The sequence below is a fragment of the Sminthopsis crassicaudata genome, chromosome 4 (assembly GCF_048593235.1).
Source record: "Sminthopsis crassicaudata isolate SCR6 chromosome 4, ASM4859323v1, whole genome shotgun sequence".
Classification (NCBI taxonomy): domain Eukaryota; kingdom Metazoa; phylum Chordata; class Mammalia; order Dasyuromorphia; family Dasyuridae; genus Sminthopsis; species Sminthopsis crassicaudata.
In genome coordinates, this window is record NC_133620.1 from 112552407 (window position 1) to 112572994 (window position 20588).

The 20588-nt window shown below is 33.0% G+C and overlaps 1 protein-coding gene across 1 annotated transcript in view; it reads right to left on the reverse strand.

Moving 5' to 3' along the window:
* USH2A (usherin) overlaps nt 1-20588 on the reverse strand; it is a 1025480-nt gene that overhangs the window by 780551 nt on the left and 224341 nt on the right. Inside the window, exons 16-18 of the mRNA XM_074264677.1 lie at nt 8763-9257; nt 7213-7482; nt 724-893 (exon numbers count right to left, since the gene is read on the reverse strand). Coding sequence (XP_074120778.1) covers nt 724-893; nt 7213-7482; nt 8763-9257 — 935 coding nt within the window. The remainder of the gene's footprint in view (nt 1-723; nt 894-7212; nt 7483-8762; nt 9258-20588) is intronic.

Consider the following 20588-nt stretch of genomic DNA (forward strand, 5'->3'; position numbering starts at 1 on the left):
GGACAAATTTGTTTCGTGAGCAAATATCTGCCTATTTTCAGAGAATTCTTTTCTGCCCCTCCTCCACACAATATGGATATATTTATTAAGCAATCTTACATAATCTTAACAAAAGAATGATATTGTTGGGAAATAAAAGGCTAAAGTTTTTATTCGTTCTACAAAGTTAAATCTTTTTTTTTAAGAAATCAATAAGTGAAAACTCAATCAAAAAGTAGTTATCTAGTTATAAACCAGGCACTTTGCTGTGTGGTCCCCTGGCTAACAAAGACAAACTTGAGATAATACTTGAACATCTTTTATTTGCTATACCTTTAATTCAACAAAGTGATTTTAAAAGTCTAATGGGAAAAACAAAAGTTTATGAAAACTTGCTCCTTACAGTTTTAATCAAAGGCACCCTTGATATATATCTAGATAATTTTCATAAATATTTTTAAAGATAAGGAGGCAAATAGGTTGGTGGTTACTGATGTTCTATCCTCTTTTAAGGCTAATGATATAATATTAATATTTATTTCAGTTCTTTTGGATACATATGTGATTAAATTTCAAATAAAAGAAATATACATATATCTAAATGTATTTATCAAGACTTATTATCTAACCAAAAGAGTTCTCTAGTAAAGAGAACTTTAGAATGAAAATTATATTTTCAGTAAGGCTAATAATATAACACATTAGCCAACATTTAATGAAGTAGAAGATGGAAAATAACAGTACCTGTGAAACAGCAAGGAAGTCTAGCTGATAAGGTATTTGTTCTGAAATCAAGTTGACTTTATATGCTGTTACTTCTCCCCTTGTTGCATTATTTTCTGGTTTCACCCAAGACACATTTACTGAATATGGAGATAGAGGGAATACTGAAGGTGGGGGCATGAAAACAGGAGCTGAAGACAGATAAAACATTGAATTATGTGCTTTGTTTTTAATTGTTTTGTATCATGATTACAAGTTTTCTAACAGTATTTATATATTAGTTCTATTTCCTAAAATTATTTCAAATCAAACCCCTCCTTTTAAAAATATTCAAATTCAAAATGCATTTTCTTATTGTTTTATAGCATATATAAATAAAGTTATTTCCTATGTACAGAATTTAAAAATCTTATCATTAGGGCAATATTAAAAATAAATAAATAAAAGATAATACCAAATATCTCCAAGAAGATAGGAAACCATTGAGAAAGAATCAATGAAAAATTCATACTTTTAAGAAGATCTCATTGAAATAAAGCCTGACTCATACCACATAGCTCTGACCAAAAGAAAAGGCTTCATTGCACAAACATATTAAATGCAATCTTTTTCTGTGTAACAAGAAGACATGAAATTAATCTCCATCATTGTTAATCACGTGGTTTTCCTGTTTTAGGTATGTGAAGCAAAGTCACATTCACTTAAGTGGAAAAGCTTCAAAGAGCTAGTAATAAAATGAGGACAAGTCATAAAAAAAATTCTTTGACAAAAAATATTACATCTAGACAAACCAGTTTTCCATCTGAAAAATACCACTCAAAAATAAGTAAACTTAAAGGATTCTACTACCCACAGTGACTTTAAGAAGTTTTAAATAAATCTTAGTTGGAATGTTCACATACATACACACACATATATTCTTCTGCTACCTTTGGTATCCTGATATGGATTTCAAAATGTGCTAACCAAAGGTGTATTACCAAAGGACCTCATCTCACTTCCATTAGCCAGTGACCCATAATATTATGAGGGTCCAGTATTGCATTTTCACCCATTACTTTTCATTCCTGACCTTGATTTTCCCCTTCCAGAATTCCATGCCTCATCACTTGTGATAGCATGATACTATTATTTGTCCAAGATGGCTAATAGTCATTAAGAGATCCTCAAGCACAATGAACATTCTGTTCATGAATATTCCCATGTATGGAAACGTAAAAATGACTTTTTCTCAAAAGACCTTATGATTCAAATATAGATCAGGATCTGGATTTCTTTGGACAAAGAGCATCACAGGAGGAGAGTTGTGTATGAATATAAGTGAAAATTTTCCATGTAAGGAAAGATGTTGTTTTTTAATTTTACTAAGTACATAAAAGAAAGAATCTTTTACCCAAGCTACTAGTCTTGAGAAACTGATTCAAAACAATTTTAATTGATTTTCTTTTCTGTGAGCTTTAGTTGTGACATCCAGGGCTGGAAGTGAAAGGACCAATCAATCGACACAAGCATTTATTAAGGATTCAATCATGTGTTCAGAACTGTGCCAAGCATTAGAGATACAAATATAAAGGGGAAATATCCCCTACCTTTAAAGAACGACCTTTATAATGAATATACATATATGTATGTGTGTACATAGACATATACACACAAATACTGATGTTATATATATATATATATATATATAACATATATATATATGTTACTCTCTTTTATTCTCAAACAGGAATAATAACATTACAATGGTGATATCTTGACATGTGTATGAATTGAAGTGAGGTAGAGAGACACAAAATAATTTTTTCATAAATATACATACATATATATATGAGATACATATAGAGTGTAGGTAAACATAATCTTAGGAGGGAGGTATTTAAATGGCAAATACTTCCTAGAGAAGTCTTAAAGGTAGCCAATAATTTTAAGAGACAAAGATAATAAGAAGAGAATTGGAGGAATAGAGAATAGTAAATGCAAAGGCACTAAGATGGGACACAGTGCATCATGTATCAAGAACAAGAAGGTCACTGTGACGGTCTGTAAAGTATGTGAAGGACAAATGGTGTATAAGAAGAATTGCAAGTTCAGAAAGGACTATGTCATGAAGGGCTTTGGGTGGCAAACAGCAGTTTGGTAAAAGTAATAGGGAGGCAATGGAATTACTTGATTGGAGGAGGGAGAAAAGAGGTGATGTGATATGGTCAGACTGCACTTCAGAAAAAGCAATTTTGGCAATTACATGGAGATGAACTACAGTGAGGAAAGGTTTAAGATCAGAAGGTAGCTCTTCAATTTGGAAAATATTGCAACAATCCAGTCAAACAATGATAATGGCCTAAACAAATTAAGTGAATCAAGAGAAGAGTGTATTTGTGAGAGAAGATGGGGACATCAAAATCACAAACTTTGCCATTTTCTGACTGGCTATGTGAGATGAGTGAAAGAGAGGCTACAGCTTAACAGGGAAGCAGGTAGGTTCTGGGAGAAAGATGAGTTTTGTTTGGGACATGATAAATTTGACATATTTAAAACACATTGAGTTCAAAATGTTCAGTAAGCAGTTAATAATGTAAATTTGAACTGAGGAGAAAGAGTAGTATGGGAGTCTATATTCATTTAGAAATCATCTGCAAGGGAACACCTAGGGGACAGAGGATAGATCACCATCCCTGGAGTCAATAGGATCTAAGTTCAACTCTGATCTCAAACAGAAGAAGAGAGGAAAAGCGAAAAAGAAGGAAGAAAAAGTAGTCATCTGTGTGGAGACAGGAGCTGAGGAGATCATTAATTGAATGAATATAGAAGGAAAAGAGAATGCCCAAGATAGTATCAGGGTAACTTTAAGTTTATAAGATAAACTAGCAATGAAGACTGAAAAGGCATAATTGTATTGGTAGGAAGAAGACAAGAGGACAAATCATAAATACTTAGAAAGGAGAGAGTATCCAAAATGACATACAACACAGTCACATGCTGCAAGATGCTGAAGTATGATAAGTGAGGAAATATTTAAATTTGTAAACTTAGAAATTCACTGATAACTTCAGAGGAATCAATTTTAGTTAAATAATATCAAAAATTGTCCTCTCTCCTCCTTTTGTGACACTGATTTTTCTGGGTTCCTGATATCTGTTTATTTCTTCTCAGGCTCCTTTGCTGATATTTTCTGCCTATCATGCCTACTAACCATGAGAGTCCTTAGGTAAAGGGTGTATGGTGACGATCACAGTGGGATCTCTCTCTTAATCACTGCTGGCAAGATTCTTGCCAGAATTCTCCTTAATAGGATGGCCAACACCTGGAAAAAGATCATCTCCCTAAGAGCCAATATGGCTTCAGAAGGACTAAGGAACAGTCAATATGGTGTTTACTGCCCGATAACTCAAGGGAAAATTCCAGGGCTAGAACAGAGGTCTGAATACAACATTTGTAGATCTGACCAAAATCTTTGAGGGCTTATAGACAATTAAGTCAAAATTTGGTTGCTCAGAGAAGTTTATCAGTCTAGTATGTCAGTTTCATGATGTCATGCTTGCCTGGGTTCTGGGCAATGGGCAATGCTCTCGAGCTTTCCCCATCCCCATTGGAATCAAACAAGGCTGTGTGCTTATTTCCATGCTTTTTAGCGTGATGTTTTCAGCCATGTTGTCAAAATCTTCAATGAGGACAAACATAGAATCATAGTCAGATACTGCACTGATGGTAAATTCTTCAGCTTGAAAAGGCTACAACCCAAAGTCAAAGTGGAGGGAATATTGGGGTTTGGGGTTTTTTTTGTTTGCAGATGATTGTGTGCTCAATGCAGCCTCCAAAATTGATATGCAACAAAGTATGGATCAATTCTCTGCTGCTTGTACTGATTTTGGCCTAGGCCCTTTTCTTTTTTCTCTCATTATAGTCTCATCATTTGAGTTCAAATCTGCCCTCAAATACTTACTAATTGTGTGACTCTGGGCAAGTCACTTCACGCTGTTTGCCTTGGTTTCCTTGCATAAAATGAACTGAAGAAGGAAGCAACAAGCCACTCTAATATCTTTGCCAAGAAAACCCCAAATGGAATCACAAACTGCTGGACATGACTGAAATGTCTGTTCACCAGCAGGAATAGGCAAATGACTCCTAGATGTAAGTATCCTAACCTAGTCTTTCTTCTGAGTTCTAATGCTTCATCAGCAACTGCATACTGGAAATTTTGAACTCAGCATCTCATAGGTACATCAAACTCATGGTGCCCCATACAATTTTATTTAAAAACTACTCACACTTTTTAATTTTTCTAATTAAAAAAATTACCTCAAGGATATCTTAGTCCTCCCATGTAAAGGGCAGGAACTCAGTATGATTGATTTAATCCTACAACAAGGTGTTAAAGCAGTGGAATTGATAAGACAATAGCTATCTAGTTTAGCATGTGAGTTCTTTAGTTCAGTATGATTGATTTAATCTTACAACAAATAATGGTTCCCTAGTGATATAATGGTTTATACTCAGTGTAATGTAATTGTAATAGAGCATATAAACTGGGACAAACTCAGCCAGACACAGACTTCAAGATAAAGACTGTCCTGGTGGCTCTCCTGCTTCCTTCACTTTGAGAGAGAAAAGAAAGCCAGTCTAGCCTTAGGAAAGGAGATAGACCGAAGGAGATAATAAAGATTTCGGACTTTATCCCTGACTATTCTTGTAGTGTTTACTCTGCTAAAAGAAAGGCTGGTCCCAAGAACTCCAGAAAACTAACCAGAATCTTACACTTCCATTCTCCCAAGTTCTTAACTTCAGGGTCATCCCCAACCCCTCACTCTAACATCTCCCACAAATTTCCAAATCTTTCCACTACACTGCCACCACTCTTGTTCAAACCCTCATTATCTCTTACTATCCTTATTGCAGTAACTTCCTATTAGGATAGAAATTTGGACCTGTTGTCAGGTAGATGAGTTAAAATCCAGCTTCAGATACTTATTAGCGGACCCTGTGCAAGTCAATTAGCTTCTGTCTGCTTCAGTTTCCTCATATGTAAAATGGGGATAATAATAGCACCTAACTCCTAAACTTGTTGTGAAGAACAAAGGAAATAACATTTGTAAAGTGCTTTGCAACATGAAAGCACTAGGGATGGTAGTGGTAATGATGACAATGTCCCTCCTTACATAATATATCGTCCACATAGCTTTCAATTTTCCTAAATTTCTCCTCCTCTCTCCTTGTCCCACTCCCCTTTTCTTCTGTCCCCCATTCACCTCCCTCTCTCTTTCACACACACACACACACACACACACACACACACACACACACACACCCCACATTTAACTCCAGTCATTTCTTGTCTAGAAACATTTGTAAACTTCTCTCGCATGGGATCCCAACCAGCCTGACTTCCCAGTTTTATGCATTGTTTTTTTTCCACAAACTATATAATCTAGGCTAGCTTATATCTATATTATAATCTAAATGTGGCCTATTTACTATTCTGCCCATACAACACTTTTCCTATCTCCATGCCTTTGTATTAGCTGTCACCCAACCAAGGATGTTGGTCCCTCATTAGTTCTGCCCTTTCAAATATTTGGTTTTCATCAAAGCTCTCAAAAAACTTTGCTACTTTCGACATGAGTTCTTTTCTGATTCCACTCTCAGTTAATAAGGCCCTTCCTCCCAAATTACCTTGTAGTGTACATGTGGATATTTTCACCCAGATGTACACACACATGCACACACACATACACACTGTTTTGGGTAGTTATTTTTCTTATTCAAATGTAAGCTCCTGGAGGGGATATACTATTTCACTTAGTACATAGCACATAGTCCTGGCACAAAGTAAACAGCTAATATATACTTGTTGATCGACTGATGTCAGAGTCTCTCATTTAGCTATGTTGATCTTCAAACAAGAGACATACAATTTTATCAAAAATGTGTGTTAGAAAAATCTTTACAGAGTGTTAGGACCTGATGAGTTTTGTGCTTTTCTTGGCTTAACCTTCAAAACCCCAAATAACCTTCATAACCTGATAGAGTTTTGAACAGAATTTACTGGAGGAAATCATTCATGATTCCTTTTTTCTCTTGCTGAAACAAACATGTGATTTCTCTTTTCTCCCCTTTCATTTTAAGTTATCTGGTATTTTATTACCCAAGGTATGATTAAAATATAATTACCTTGAATGCATAAATATCCATCTATCTTATATGACAAAAAAGAATTAATAGATAAGGAGACATCTCATATCAAAGAGTAGAAGAAGATTGGGGAAGTAAGTAGTATTGTGCAGTAGAAATAACACTAAATTTAGAGACAAGGAAGGAAGGAAGGAAAGAAAGAAGGAGGGAAGGAGAAAAGAAGGAAGGCAGGAAGGGAAGATAGAATAAGGAGAGAGGGATGGAGGCAAGAGAGGAAGGAAGAAATAACAGAGGGATAGCAGAAGGACAGCAGAGCCACAGCATGGGGAGAGAGGAAGGGAAGAAAGCAAAAAGGGAAGGAAAGGAATAGTTAACCATTACCTGACTCTGCTGTTGTTCCAATTATCCAGTCTGAAGACACACTACCAGCCATATTCACAGCTACAATACTAAATTCATATGTAGTGTATGGCTCCAAATCAGTAATAATTGTAGTTGTTTTGGGAGGTGTTAAGGCATTTTCATTGGCTGATGCTGTAACTAGTTGAGGATTTAGCCATCCACTGTTCTGAAAAACCCTCGTTTCTGTCATACTTGGTTCATCATTAAATTGTAATTTTCGCATGTAAAGTTCATATCTGATAATTATTCCTAGAAATTAAAATATACAAATCAATATATCTTATCAAACAATTTGATATTTTATAGTTCACTAAGCAATAAAGTGATCACATACACACACATATATGCACCAATAACAACAATAACCCTCTTTTGATGCTAAAGAGAACTAAAACCTACCTAAGAAGCTGAGGAATCATATCCTAAAACCAAATGTTTAGGTAAATTAAGGAGGTGAGACCCTGGCATAAGGCCCCATGTAGAGGTGACAGAAATAACACTGTTAGGGAGTCTATGAAATGGGTAGGGAGGAAGATAGGCAAATCATCCAGGACAAATAGCAGTTTACTTGGTCTGTGGCCACTGGAAAAATACCACTAACTATTCTTATAAAGTACATATGAAATTCCATTGTTCCTGCACTGCTGAAAAATTGCAAATGTTGTAGGTGTCCTCTAAATTTTAGTTCTATGGGCAAAACCCTTACTCTGCATAACATGGTCAAATACAAAAGTAGCCACAGAAATTGCAACTTATAACTGGTAAAATCCATCCCAAGGGGAAAGCTAACACTTCTATTATTAAACAAGAAGAACTAATTCTGTTTGGGGATTTGACAACTATTCCTCTAATTTGGGATTATAATTCTCTTTGGTTGGCTATTTCTTTTAATTCTGGCTGATATGCATAAAAATGACAATATTTTAGCTATTTTCTGCTTGTTATCAGCAAATAAGTCATAGAGTGTAACAAAGAAAAACTAATACCTCATAGGGTCTTGCCATAAAAAAGTACATAATGTTACATTACTAAAAATCTTAATATGCAAGTCTGGCCTATATAACCAAAGGCTCAATATAATCAACACTAAAATTAACTTAATGGAGTCACCTACCCTATATGCATATTTTTTATTATTTTTACATCTTTTTCTTGCTTAAAGGAGAAAATTTACTGCATGTGGGTGACCTAACATGTGACACAGTCAAATATAATGCATTTCACAAGTGAGTTTCAAATTATAAACATCATTCCTGTTGTGGCAGATGTCATTAGGAGCAAAGATAATACTAGCCTTTTAACGGGCAATTTAATTGAATGGAATTTTTGATTAGATTAAAAGAAACGTACTTGCTCCACTGACCAGGACAACTAATATCTTTCATCTTTTGAAATTGCTTCTCAATGACTATTCCACACTTGAGACCTAACCACAGCTTTGCAATACATAATTCCAAATTTCTAGATTCCTATTCATATTCTACAATGGCACACAATCCTCAATGGCTATGACACCCTGGAATTCCTACCATTTGGTTCTTCTGGTGGATGCCATTCTACATAGAGTTCTGTGGAGCTGATTGTCTGTACTGTAGGAGGGTCCATTCTTTGGGGCGGTGCCTGAGCAGTAGTTAGGATAAGCGGTAAGCTATGTAAACATCCACCACTTGTACAGGCCTGAACAGAGAAGCGGTACTTTGTAAATGGAACTAAATTCCAAATGGTGACTAAGGTGTCAAGACCTTCATATGAGCCACAAGACTGAAAGCTATCTAAAGGAATGCATGATAAAATATATTTTTCTATAGGGCCAGAATCATTTAAGGGAGTAGTCCAGTACAATGTCACAGAATACGGGCTAATGGGAATGATATGATAGAGATTCAGATTTCCTTCTGGGGTCCCAGATTTTGTTCTGTAAGTCACAGTTACACTCCTTGCTGAACCATGCACATTTGTAGTCAAGATGTAATAGGAATAAGACGTGTAAGGTAACAGAGTAGTATCAGTGAAGTTCTGAACTCCTAAAATAAAGAAAAAGAAGAACATGATTACATTCAGTAAATAGGCAAGAGGTCGTGCCAAATTGTCTTTCTTATATTCCAAGGCAGTCATTAAGTCAACAAGGATTTATTATTTCTACATGCTAGGCACCTTAATCATTGGAGACATCAAGACAGGCAAAAAGTACTTATATAGTTCTGTTTACTTCATAGTATCATAACTGCCTATAATGTTGAAATGTCTACTCAATTTAATATTTCATAAATATTAGTTATTTTCACCCTATAATGAAGTGGGAGAAGAGGATAGAGACAATTAAATAGTAAGAAAAGTATAAAGAAGGTTACCTGATCTACATTGACAACAAAGTATCTCATTTAAAACAGGCCTCTATGTCTTGAAATTTAAGTAAATATTTGGAACATACTGGAGAGAAAAAGTGCAAAGAATCTGCACAACGAGAATTATTGCTGTGCTCCAAGAAAACTATGCCAAAAAGAGGAAACATATGAAACTTATATTTGTGGCTACAGAGAAGGGAAAATTTCTTAAAATTAACCCTCCTCCTCCTCCTCCTCCTCCTCCTCCTTTCTTCTTCTTCTTCTTCTTCTTCTTCTTCTTCTTCTTCTTCTTCTTCTTCTTCTTCTTCTTCTTCTTCTTCTTCTTCTTCTTCTTCTTCTTCTTCTTCTTCTTCTTCTTCTTCTTCTTCTTCTTCAGAACCATTGTCTCCAGACAGTTGCCGTTAACTCTGGTCCAGAATAGTGACTTCCCTCTTTTATCCTCCCAGAGAATGGGCGTGGGATAATGCACGGGCTTCTGGGAAAAATTACTTCAACCAATGAACTTGCTCCTCCTAAGCATGCAAGCTCTTCCCCAGGAATTCACAAGTAAAAACTCCCAGTAAAGGCTTGAACTAGAGAACTGTCAAGTACCGACTTAGCACTTAGTAAGAACCTAAAATCTCATTATCTCTTTAGCACTTAGTAAGAACTTAACACAATTTGTCACATGTTTCACCATTTACATATATCCCACTATCATTCAATTGTAAATGCAAAAAGATGGGTATGGTCCCTACTTAGCATATTATCTGAACATTTCTCAGTTCAATTCAGCATAAGTCTATTAAGTTTTTGCTACATGTGATTTATTATCCTTGTTGTTTCTCATTAAGGCAAAAATTACAGACTTAAAACTATAATTTATATGAAGAGTTTCATGATCCAGATGAGGCTCTTTTGAATGTATGTATTCACATCTTTATTACTTTCTAGATGTGTTTGCTATCACCTAATAATAGTCAAAGTCTCTTTTTTTCCTCTCATTCTCTCTCTTTCCATCCCTCTAAGATCTATAAACTATGATCTCTGAATAGATTCTAAGAAGCTGTGTTATCAAGAAAATCTGAATGCTAATACTAACATTATTATTGTTGGCTATTTATTTTGTTGGAATTGGTTAACTCCTCCCTTTATATAATTACCAAGTTGTTGAAACATCAATGACATCTTATCATACTAGGATAAAATACAAACTACCCTAGCATTTAAAGGCTTCCTCAGATAAACAGCCTACTTTTCCTGGTTGCTTAAAAATTAAATTCTTTTAAACACTCTATGCTCCAGCCCAACTGGCCTAAATTGTTCTCCATAACTAGTATACATCTCTCTAAATCCATGCTTTTGCAGACTGTCTTTCATAATGAATTTGCTTATTCTTTCTTCAACTTCCAGCTCTTTTTAAGACCTATCTTAAGAGCTGCCACGTTCAAGACAACTCAGTTGTTAATATTCACCCCAAAACTTAATATTTATTTTGTACTGTGGATATTATGTTTTTACTTATCTGTGAAGATAATGAATCCTTCTAGTAAAATATTCTTGTGGTCAGGCTTTTGTATTTCTTCTGCCTAGCAGAGTGACAGGTATGTAGCAGGAATCTAACAAACACTTATTGATTGGTTGATCAATTAAATGGGCTGAAGGGGAGAACATCACAGGATCCTTAGCACATGTCAAAACTTATAGTTAAACAGAGGCCTGGTTTTAAAAGAATAAATTGATTTACTGATTTTGGAACTATTGAGGATCTCTTATTGACTGTGTTTTGTTCATGGATCATTCTTTTCCTGTTGTTTAGCAAATATTCTCAGCTTCCAAAACACTCTCCCCAATCAAGAATTAAGTGGGCAACTTGCCTTGATGGTATTGGTACATCTCAGAACTGGAGAATGTGAAAAATCCTTCTATATTAGCTATGGACAGATATTGACTACTGTCAATCTTACTCTTTCTTTTTTTTTAAATTTGGTATTTGTACAAAGATTGAAACCTATGTATGTATATATTATGGACTGACACTATATCTAGCAAAAGATTACATTAAGTAAAAAAAGACAGAGAATCTGAATTTCACAGTATCAAAATTTAAAGCCTACAGTAAGAGCCAAAGACACATGCAAATGTTTAATTGACTTCATAGCCCAAAATGTAGAATTCTTAGATAAGGTAGAGAATACCCAATGCTTACTATAAGATTCTCAGTACTCTTAAGAATAATTTAGGATATATGATTATCAGGAATACTTTTTTTTAGATGAGAAATCAAAAATATTTTGATCAGGGAATGTTTGAAAAGCTCTTTAATTCAATTTCATTATATTCAACAAGCATTTATTTAGCATCTCCTATGTTCTAGCTTACAAAAGAATATCTCTAAGGGAAATAGTTTCATGACAAACATGAAATGATGATGTGAATTTTCAGGTGACACCAAATAAAGGGTCATAAAAAGAAAAGAAGAGTGATAGTGATTGATTAGTTTTTGCTTAGAAGATTTGAGATAGCTATTTGTCAACCTGACATTAACAATAGAAGTTTTCTGTCTTCCTAAAGCATGTAACCAAGATATGATGGAGAACCCCCAAAGAACTCTCAAAACTTACAACTGCTAAACACCTGTATTGATCCATGTGGCAATACTACCAGGGAAATAACATTGAGAATAGAATCAAAACAGATGGGTTCAAATTTTGCTTCAGATGCTTACTAATTATGTGACAATGAGTAAATATCTTTACACATCTGAACCTCAGTCTTTTTAAGTGTAAAATGAGAGGATTGAACTAGATAGATGGATCAAAGGAGCATAGATTTCTATCTAGCAAGGACCTGGGAAGAAACTTATTACAAACTTTTTCTCTTTACATATGAGGAAATTGGGGCTTAGCAAGATTAGTTAACTAGCCAAGCACCAGGGATAGATTATGAACCCAGATCTTCCTAATCACAAATCTATTGCTCTATCCATGCTGCCACACTAGCTCCCCCAGAATTTACCTCTAAGATCCTTCCTAGTTCTACATATCTAAATCTCCAATCTATCATAAAGAATCTAGAAAGTATTGCTAAAGTTTTACAAAGCCCTAGTTTCCCCTCTCCCCGGAAAAAATGGAGACTTAAAAGATTCAAGTAGAATGTTTTCTTCATTACTTTTGATTAAGATTGGAATATTCAGAAGAGAAAATTAAATCCAAGAATTGAACATTTAGCTAATAACTTGGTGCCTAAGAACAGGAACTAGATTTCTGATCCAGCTTCAAGAAGAAAGATCAACTATTGGCAAAGGATGGAGTGACCTGCTAACAAAGTCTCATAAATATACATATGCAGGGAACTTCAATAATATAATTTAGTGAATGATTATCTCAAAGCCTATTTCTCCTTTTACACTTCAAAATAGCAATAAATCTAAGTAATAAAGTAAAATAATAAGATCCACAAAAAAAAAGAAAAAAAGAAAGAAATATCCTCAAGGAAAAAAAACACATAAAAAATGTAGAAGGGATATTGAATCAATGGATAAAGAAAAAGAAATCTAATGCTCTGAAGAAATGTTATGGAGCCAACAAATAATATTAAATAACTCCAACTAGGGCTAGATTAAATACCTCAAAGTGTTTAAGAATCTTAATTAGTTAAAGGAAATGATAAGAAAAAAATGATAGTCTTGAAAAAAAAAGAACCTTAAAGACAAAAATTGAGGTTTAAATGAGAGGGTAAAATTTTTAATTAAGCAATGTACATTCTGCAAAGGGAAATAGCATAGATGGAACACAGAAATTCAGAGATGTAAAAAAGAAATATTAGAGCTAAATAAAAATATACTGAAAACTTGAGGTTTCTAAAAATCAAAGCAATTGACCTTGAAATATACTCAGCATGACAACCTAAGAATAATTCATGTCCCAGAAAATATGATGATATAAAAGTCTGTTTTTCAGGAAATTATGCAAGAAAACTGCCTAGAATTGTTTGAATTAGAGAACAAAGGATAGATGAATATAGTACAACTGGAACCATCAGAAAGCACTAAATTTAACTTTCTCCAAAAAGAGTTTCATGGTCAAAAAGAAAGTTCCATAATATGACAAGAGGATATGACTAATTTACAACAGAATTCCACTTTAAATCGGGACTACTGATTGACAAATTAAAGGAAATACTCAATTATGACATCAAAATTGCAAGGAAAATGGCATTTGTCTAAATATAACATCTTAAACCTAAACATATTCAATGGGGGGAAAAGAAAGATTTTCAACAGAATCACTGAGTTCCAATTATTCCTTTTGAGAAAGATGAGGAGACAAGAAGAGATTTTGAAATATAAATTCTGAAATAAAAAGAAATATAATAAATGCAAAAAGTTCAAATAGCCTATAAAAGTCAGATGCCTCATTGTTCATATGCTATAAGAATAATTAAGACTCCTAACAAAGTACCATTTTTGATGTTAATTAATAAAACAAAGAACAATTAGCTGTGGGTTTGGGTGATCAGGGGGGAAAAAGTATCCTAGAGTAGAAAGTAAACTGACTTGGTCAAGAAAATGAGAGAAGAAAAGAAGTTTCTCTGTTATGAAGGGATAAATAGGCAACATACAACATTCTGTATCATAGATAAAAAGGAAAGAAGAATCCTAGGTTCAGAGTGATTCAAACAAAACAAGTTGTAGGTACCTAGTGATGATTTTTTTTTAAATAGGATAGAATAGAATTTGATAAGAAAACGAACTTAAAAATTATAGCCTTGAATTTTAATAGATAAAATTGACCCTTAAAATGGAAGAATAAAATAGAAAATAAAATAAGTTAGAAAAAAAAATCACATTTAGCATTAAGGAAGAGGACTAGATTAAAACTTCTTATACTTCACTTAAATAAAAAATAACATGATTTAAAAAGAAATTATACTAAAGAAATTGCATTGATGGACAAAATCAGCTCTATACCCATAAACAGGAACACTGGGAAATGAGTATAAACTGTGAGCATTTTTTGTTTTTCTTCCCAGGTTATTTTTACCTTCCGAATCCAATTCTTCCTTTGCAACAACAACAACAAAATTCGGTTCTGCACATATATGTTGTACCTAGGATATACTATAAGATATTTAATATGTATGGGAATGGCTGCCATCTAGGGGAGGGGGTGGAGGGAAAGAGGGGAAAATTTGGAACAGAAGAGAGTACAAGGGATAATGTTGTAAAAAATTACCTATGCATATGTACTGTTAAAAAAAATGTTATAATTATAAAATTAATAAAAAATTAAATTAAATAAAAAAAGAAATAGCATTGAAATATAAAAACAAGGAAACTACCTTATTTGAGGCACCAAAGAGCATGAATTTGGTTAGAGGGTTATGTGGGCTTAGCTCTAGGATTTCATTGGTATTGAGTTTCTAATGACAAACTTCACTCTGCCAATGCAGATTGAAAACTATTCAGAAATTTATAGAATTGTCAGAGAACACTGCAAGTGTATTTGATCAGGACCTCACAGCCATGTGTAAGAGAAAGGACACTGATCTGAACCAAACTGACCCTAAAACAACCATGCTGCTTTCTTATAACAAAACAATATCAATATGAGATGTGTGTAATGAGTTAGTAAAGCATTTAAATACTTTAAAAGAGGTGAATAATTTTTTTAAGTGAGACATCCTAAGCTTACAAAGATGGCAAGCAATAACAATATCATTTGAGCGCAGATCCTATTGAACTCAGACTCCAAATCCAATTTTTTTTTTTTTTTTTTTAATGCACCACCCTGGTCTAAAAAGAAAAATAACAAAGATAAGATTCCTGTGCTTTTATTTTTTAATCTCTAGTCTAATTCCTCTGCTCATGGGTCCATTTTTTAGAGTTGGCTTGGCTTGGCACAGAAGCTTACCAAAAAAATTTAGAAGTTTAAATAAAGTATATACAACAACAATAAGACAACAGTAGGTAACTTCAGCATAAATTCATGACAAAATTCATGACAAAAGGTGCAGCTAGGTGGTACAGTGGATAATAGTCAGCCCTAAAGTCAGGAGAACCTGAGTTGAAATTTGGCCTCAGAATTTAATATTTTCTAGCTGTGTGACCCTGGACAAGTCACTTAATCCCAAATGCCTCAGCAAAAAATAAATAAATAAATAAATACATGATTGAATTTGTGACAAAATTAGCAGTAAGGTAAATAAGGAAATATAGATTTGAATAAAATATTATGAATACTAGTTTATATAGACCTTTCTTAATTACTAAAGGGAAGTATTAAGAAGTAGACTTATTTATGAGCAACAAAAAAAAACCTTTACAAAAACTGATAATGTATAAAAAAAAATTGAATAAATGCAGAAAGGTAAAAATGTTGTACATATCTTTTATAAGTCATAACAGAATAAATGTTTTGATCAGTAACAGAATATGAACAAAAGATGGGTATTTATTATCAATTTAGGAAAATATACGGATTAGGTCAAAAATTAAATTATCAAAAATTTAATATTAAAGCAGATAGCAGTAAATTGTTGTTGTTCATTAATCTTCAGTCTGCCCAATTCTTTGTGGCCTCATGTAAGATTTTTATTTCTTTTGGCAAAGTTACTAGATTGGTTTACCATTTACTTCACCAACTTTTATATATATATATATATATATATATATATATATATATATATATATATATATATATATATATATATATATATATATATATACATATATATATGAAGAAACAGGCAAATGAGGTTAAATGATTTGCCCAAGAAGAAATAGTTAGTATAACTATGAAACCATATTTGAACTCAGGAGTATGAATCTTCCTGATTCTAGGCCAAGGACTTTAGTCACTGTTTCACCTAGCTGTCTTATAGTAATAAAATAAAATAAAATTTATGGATGGCAATAAAAGTAGTTTTTTTTAAAAATGTATGTTTCTTAATACTTATATTAGTAAAATAAAGAGACCAATGAAATAAATAGTGAATTATCAGACTATAAAATCACCAATTTAATAATAAAATAAAAGTAAGATATAAATTTTACTTTAAATAAAAGTAAATATTTTATTTTTTATTTGTTTGGGGGCTTTTTCATTAATTAATAAAATTTTTAACACATTGCTTTATGAATCATGTTGGGAGAGAAAAATCAGAACAAAAGGGAAAAAACAATAGGAGAGATAAAAAAAAAAAACAGAAAAAAAAAATTGAACATAGCATGTGTTGATTCACATTCAGTCTCCTTAGTTCTATTTCTGAATGCAGATGGCATTTTCTGTTCAAAGTCTATTGGGATTGCTTTGGATCACTGAGATGAACCAAGTCTTTCATAGTTGATCACCATACATTTTTGCTGCTATTATGTACAATGTATTCCTGATTCTACTTGTTTCACTCAGTATCAGTTCATGTAAATTTTTCCAGACCTTTCTAAAATCAACTTGTTCATCATTTTTTAAAGAAAAATAATATTCCATTACTTTCAGACACCACAATTTGTTAAGCCATATCCCAATTGATGGTCATTTACTCATTTTCCAATTCTTTGCTACTACAAAAAGAACTCCTACAAACATTTTTACATATATAGGTGCATTTCCCTTTTTTATGATTTTCTTGGGATACAGACTCAATTATGGCACTGCTGGGTCAAAAGGTATACACTGATTCATAGCCTTTGGGACATAGTTCCAGATTACTCTCCAGAATGGTTGGATCATTTCACAACTCCACCAACAATGCATTAGTGTCCCAATTTTCCCATGTCTTCTCCAGCATTTATTATTATCTTTTCCTGTTATATTAACCAATCTGAGATATGTGAGGTGGTATCTCAGAGTTGTTTTAATTTGCATTTCTCTAATCAATAGTGATTTAGAGCATTTTTTTACATGACTATAGGTTACTTAAATTTTATAATCTGGAAATTGTCTTTTCATATCCTTTGATCATTTATCAATTGCAGAATGATATATTTTAATAATTTATATGTTATACATACATATATATGATATGTAAAATATATAAAAAAGAAAGTTTTATTATGTATTTTAGAAATGAGACCTTTATCATAAATGCTGGGCATAATGATTTTTCCCAGCTTTTCATTTTAATCTTGCTTCTATTGGTTTTGTTTGTGCAAAAACATTTTAGTTTGATGCAATCAAAATTGTTCATTTTACATTTCATAATGTTCTCTCTTCTTCTTTGATCATAAATTTCTTCCTTCTCCAAAGATCTGATAGGTAAATTATCCCATATTTTCCTAATTTTTTTTATGGTGTCCCTCTTTATGTTGAAATCATGTATCCATTTTGACCTTATTTCGTATGGGGTATGAGATGTTGCTCTACTCTAAGTTTCTGACATATTATTTTCCACTTTTCCTAGCAATTTTTTCAAATAATGAGTTTTTATTGGGGGGAGGATATCAAATACTAGATTGCTATAGGCCTTGATTATTTATTGTGTTTTGTGTATCTAATCTATTCCACTGACATACCACTATATTTCTTAGCCAATACCAAATGTTTTGATTACTTCTAGTTTATAATTTTAGGTAGGCTGCTGTTAAGCTGCAATGCTTTCTATTTTTTTTCATTAATTCTCTTGAATATTCTTGAGCTTTTGTTTTTATAGGACTAAAAAAATTAATAATAAAATTCATCTGGAAGAACAAAAGATCAGGGAATGTATCCAACTTGTCTCCATTAAAAATAATGCTTGCTGTAAGTTTTAGAGAGATAAAACTTATTATTTTAAGGAAAGCTCCCTTTATCCCTGTGCTCTCTCCTGTTTTTATTAGAAATGGCTGCTGTTATTTGGTCAAAAGATTTTTCTGCATTTACTGAGATTATCATATAATTTCAATTATGGTAATGGTTTTACTGATATTGAACCAACCCTTCATTCCTGGTATAAATCCCACTCGGTCATAGTGTATTATGCTGCTGATAAGTTGCTGTACTCTCTTGACAAATATTTAATTTAAATTTTTGCAACAATATTCATTAGGGAGATTAGTCTGTAATTTTCTTTCTCTATTTTGACTCTCCCTGTTTCATGTATCAGTACCATATTTGTGTCATAGAAGAAATTTGGCAGTACTCCTTTACCTATTTTGCCAAGCAGTTTACATAGGATTGGAATTAATTGTTCTTTAAATGTTTAGTAGAATTCATTTGTGCATTCATCTGGCCCTAGAGATATTTTCTTAGTTAGTTTGTTAATGACTTTTTCAACTTCTTTCTCTAAAATGGAACTATTTAAGTAATTTATTTCCTCTTCTGTTAACCTGGGCAATTTATATTTTTGTAAATATTCATGCATTTAAATTAGATTATCAGACTTGCTGCCACAAAGTTAGGCAAAATAGCTCCTAATTATTGGACCAATTTCTTTTTCCTTGGTGGTAAATTCACCTTTTTCATTTTTGATGCTAGTGATTTGTCTTTTATCTTTCCTTTTTCTGATCAAGATAACCAAAGTTTGTAGAAGGCCATAGATAGTGGGGGAACTCTGGGTGAGGTATAAAACCCTTCAGTGCAGAGGAAACTTGCTGACAATGTCTGATTCCACTCCCCATTTTCCCTAAGGGCTCTTGAACTTCCTAAGAAGTGGAGGTGGTAACAATCTATATTGTAGTTGAAACAGAGTGACACCAAGTGGAAAAGAGTCATTTACATACAATAGCAAGTTGTTTATGTGGTCCCACATGCTCAGTATATACTTAGTGCATGCATAGTGTTGCTATAGTTATATAAGGGTATTAGGGCATATAAGGCTAAGAGAATTTGGAATAAATGGACTGCATGTTTTACTATCCACATGAGTCTCACCTCATAACTCCTCCACTAAGACCAAGTTGTTGGTCTGGTCCTGAGATCCTCTTGAGAGCTAGTTTGGAGGGTATATTTTGGTACCGCAGTGTGGGGGCTCTAGAAAGCATAGTATATTTTAGCACCCCAACTTGGGGACTCTAGAAAGCACACAGCAAAAGTTTATCTAATTTGTTGGTTTTTTCATAAAATCAACTCTTACTTTTATTTATTAGTTCAATAGTTTTCTAAGTTTCTATTTTATTAATTACTCCTTTAAGTATCAGAATTTCTAATTTTATATTTAATTAAGGGGATTTAATTTGTTATTTTTTCTAGCTTTTCTAATTGCATGTCTAAGTCACTGAACTCACCTTTCTCTACTGTACTCATGTAGCTATTTAGTGATATAACATTTTCCCTAAAAACTGCTTTGACTGCATCCCATAAATTTTGGCATGTTATCCTATTATTGTCATTCTTGAATGAAATTATGAATTGTTTCTGTGATTTGTTGTTTGACGCACTCATTCTTTAGAATTAGACTATTTAATTTCCAATTGGTTTTTAGTCTATCTTTTCCTGCCCCTTAATTGAATATAATTTGTATTGCATTGTGGTCTGAAAAGAAAGCATTTACTAATTCTGCCTTTCTGCTTTTGACTGTAAGGTTTTTAATGCCCTAATCTATGGTCAGTTTTTGTGAAGGTACCATGTACTGCTGAGAAAAAGGTATATTCCTTTCTGTCCCTATCCACTTTTCTCCAAAGATCTATCATATCTAGGTTTTCTAGGATTCTCTTAGCCTCCTTAGCTTCTTTGTGTTTATTTTGTGGTTAGATTTGTCTGATTCTGAGAGAGGAACGGTTAAGGTCCTTCACTAGAAAAGTTTTGCTGTCTATTTCTTCCTGTAACTGGCTTAAAATCTTCTCTAGGAATTTGCCTGCTCTACCATTGGTACATACACATTTAGTATTGTTACTACTTCATTAATTACAATCTACAAATTAGGATAAATTTTACCAATAGAAAGGTTGTCCAAGGATATCAGCAATTTTAAAACTATCAACCTGAAAAAAAAAATCTAAGATTCAGAGAAATGTAAATTATAATAATTCAGAGGTATCCTGTTATACCCATAATTAAGGAAAAAAATGAGAAGAGTAAATGTAAGGGCTATGGGAAAAGAAGCCAATTCAAC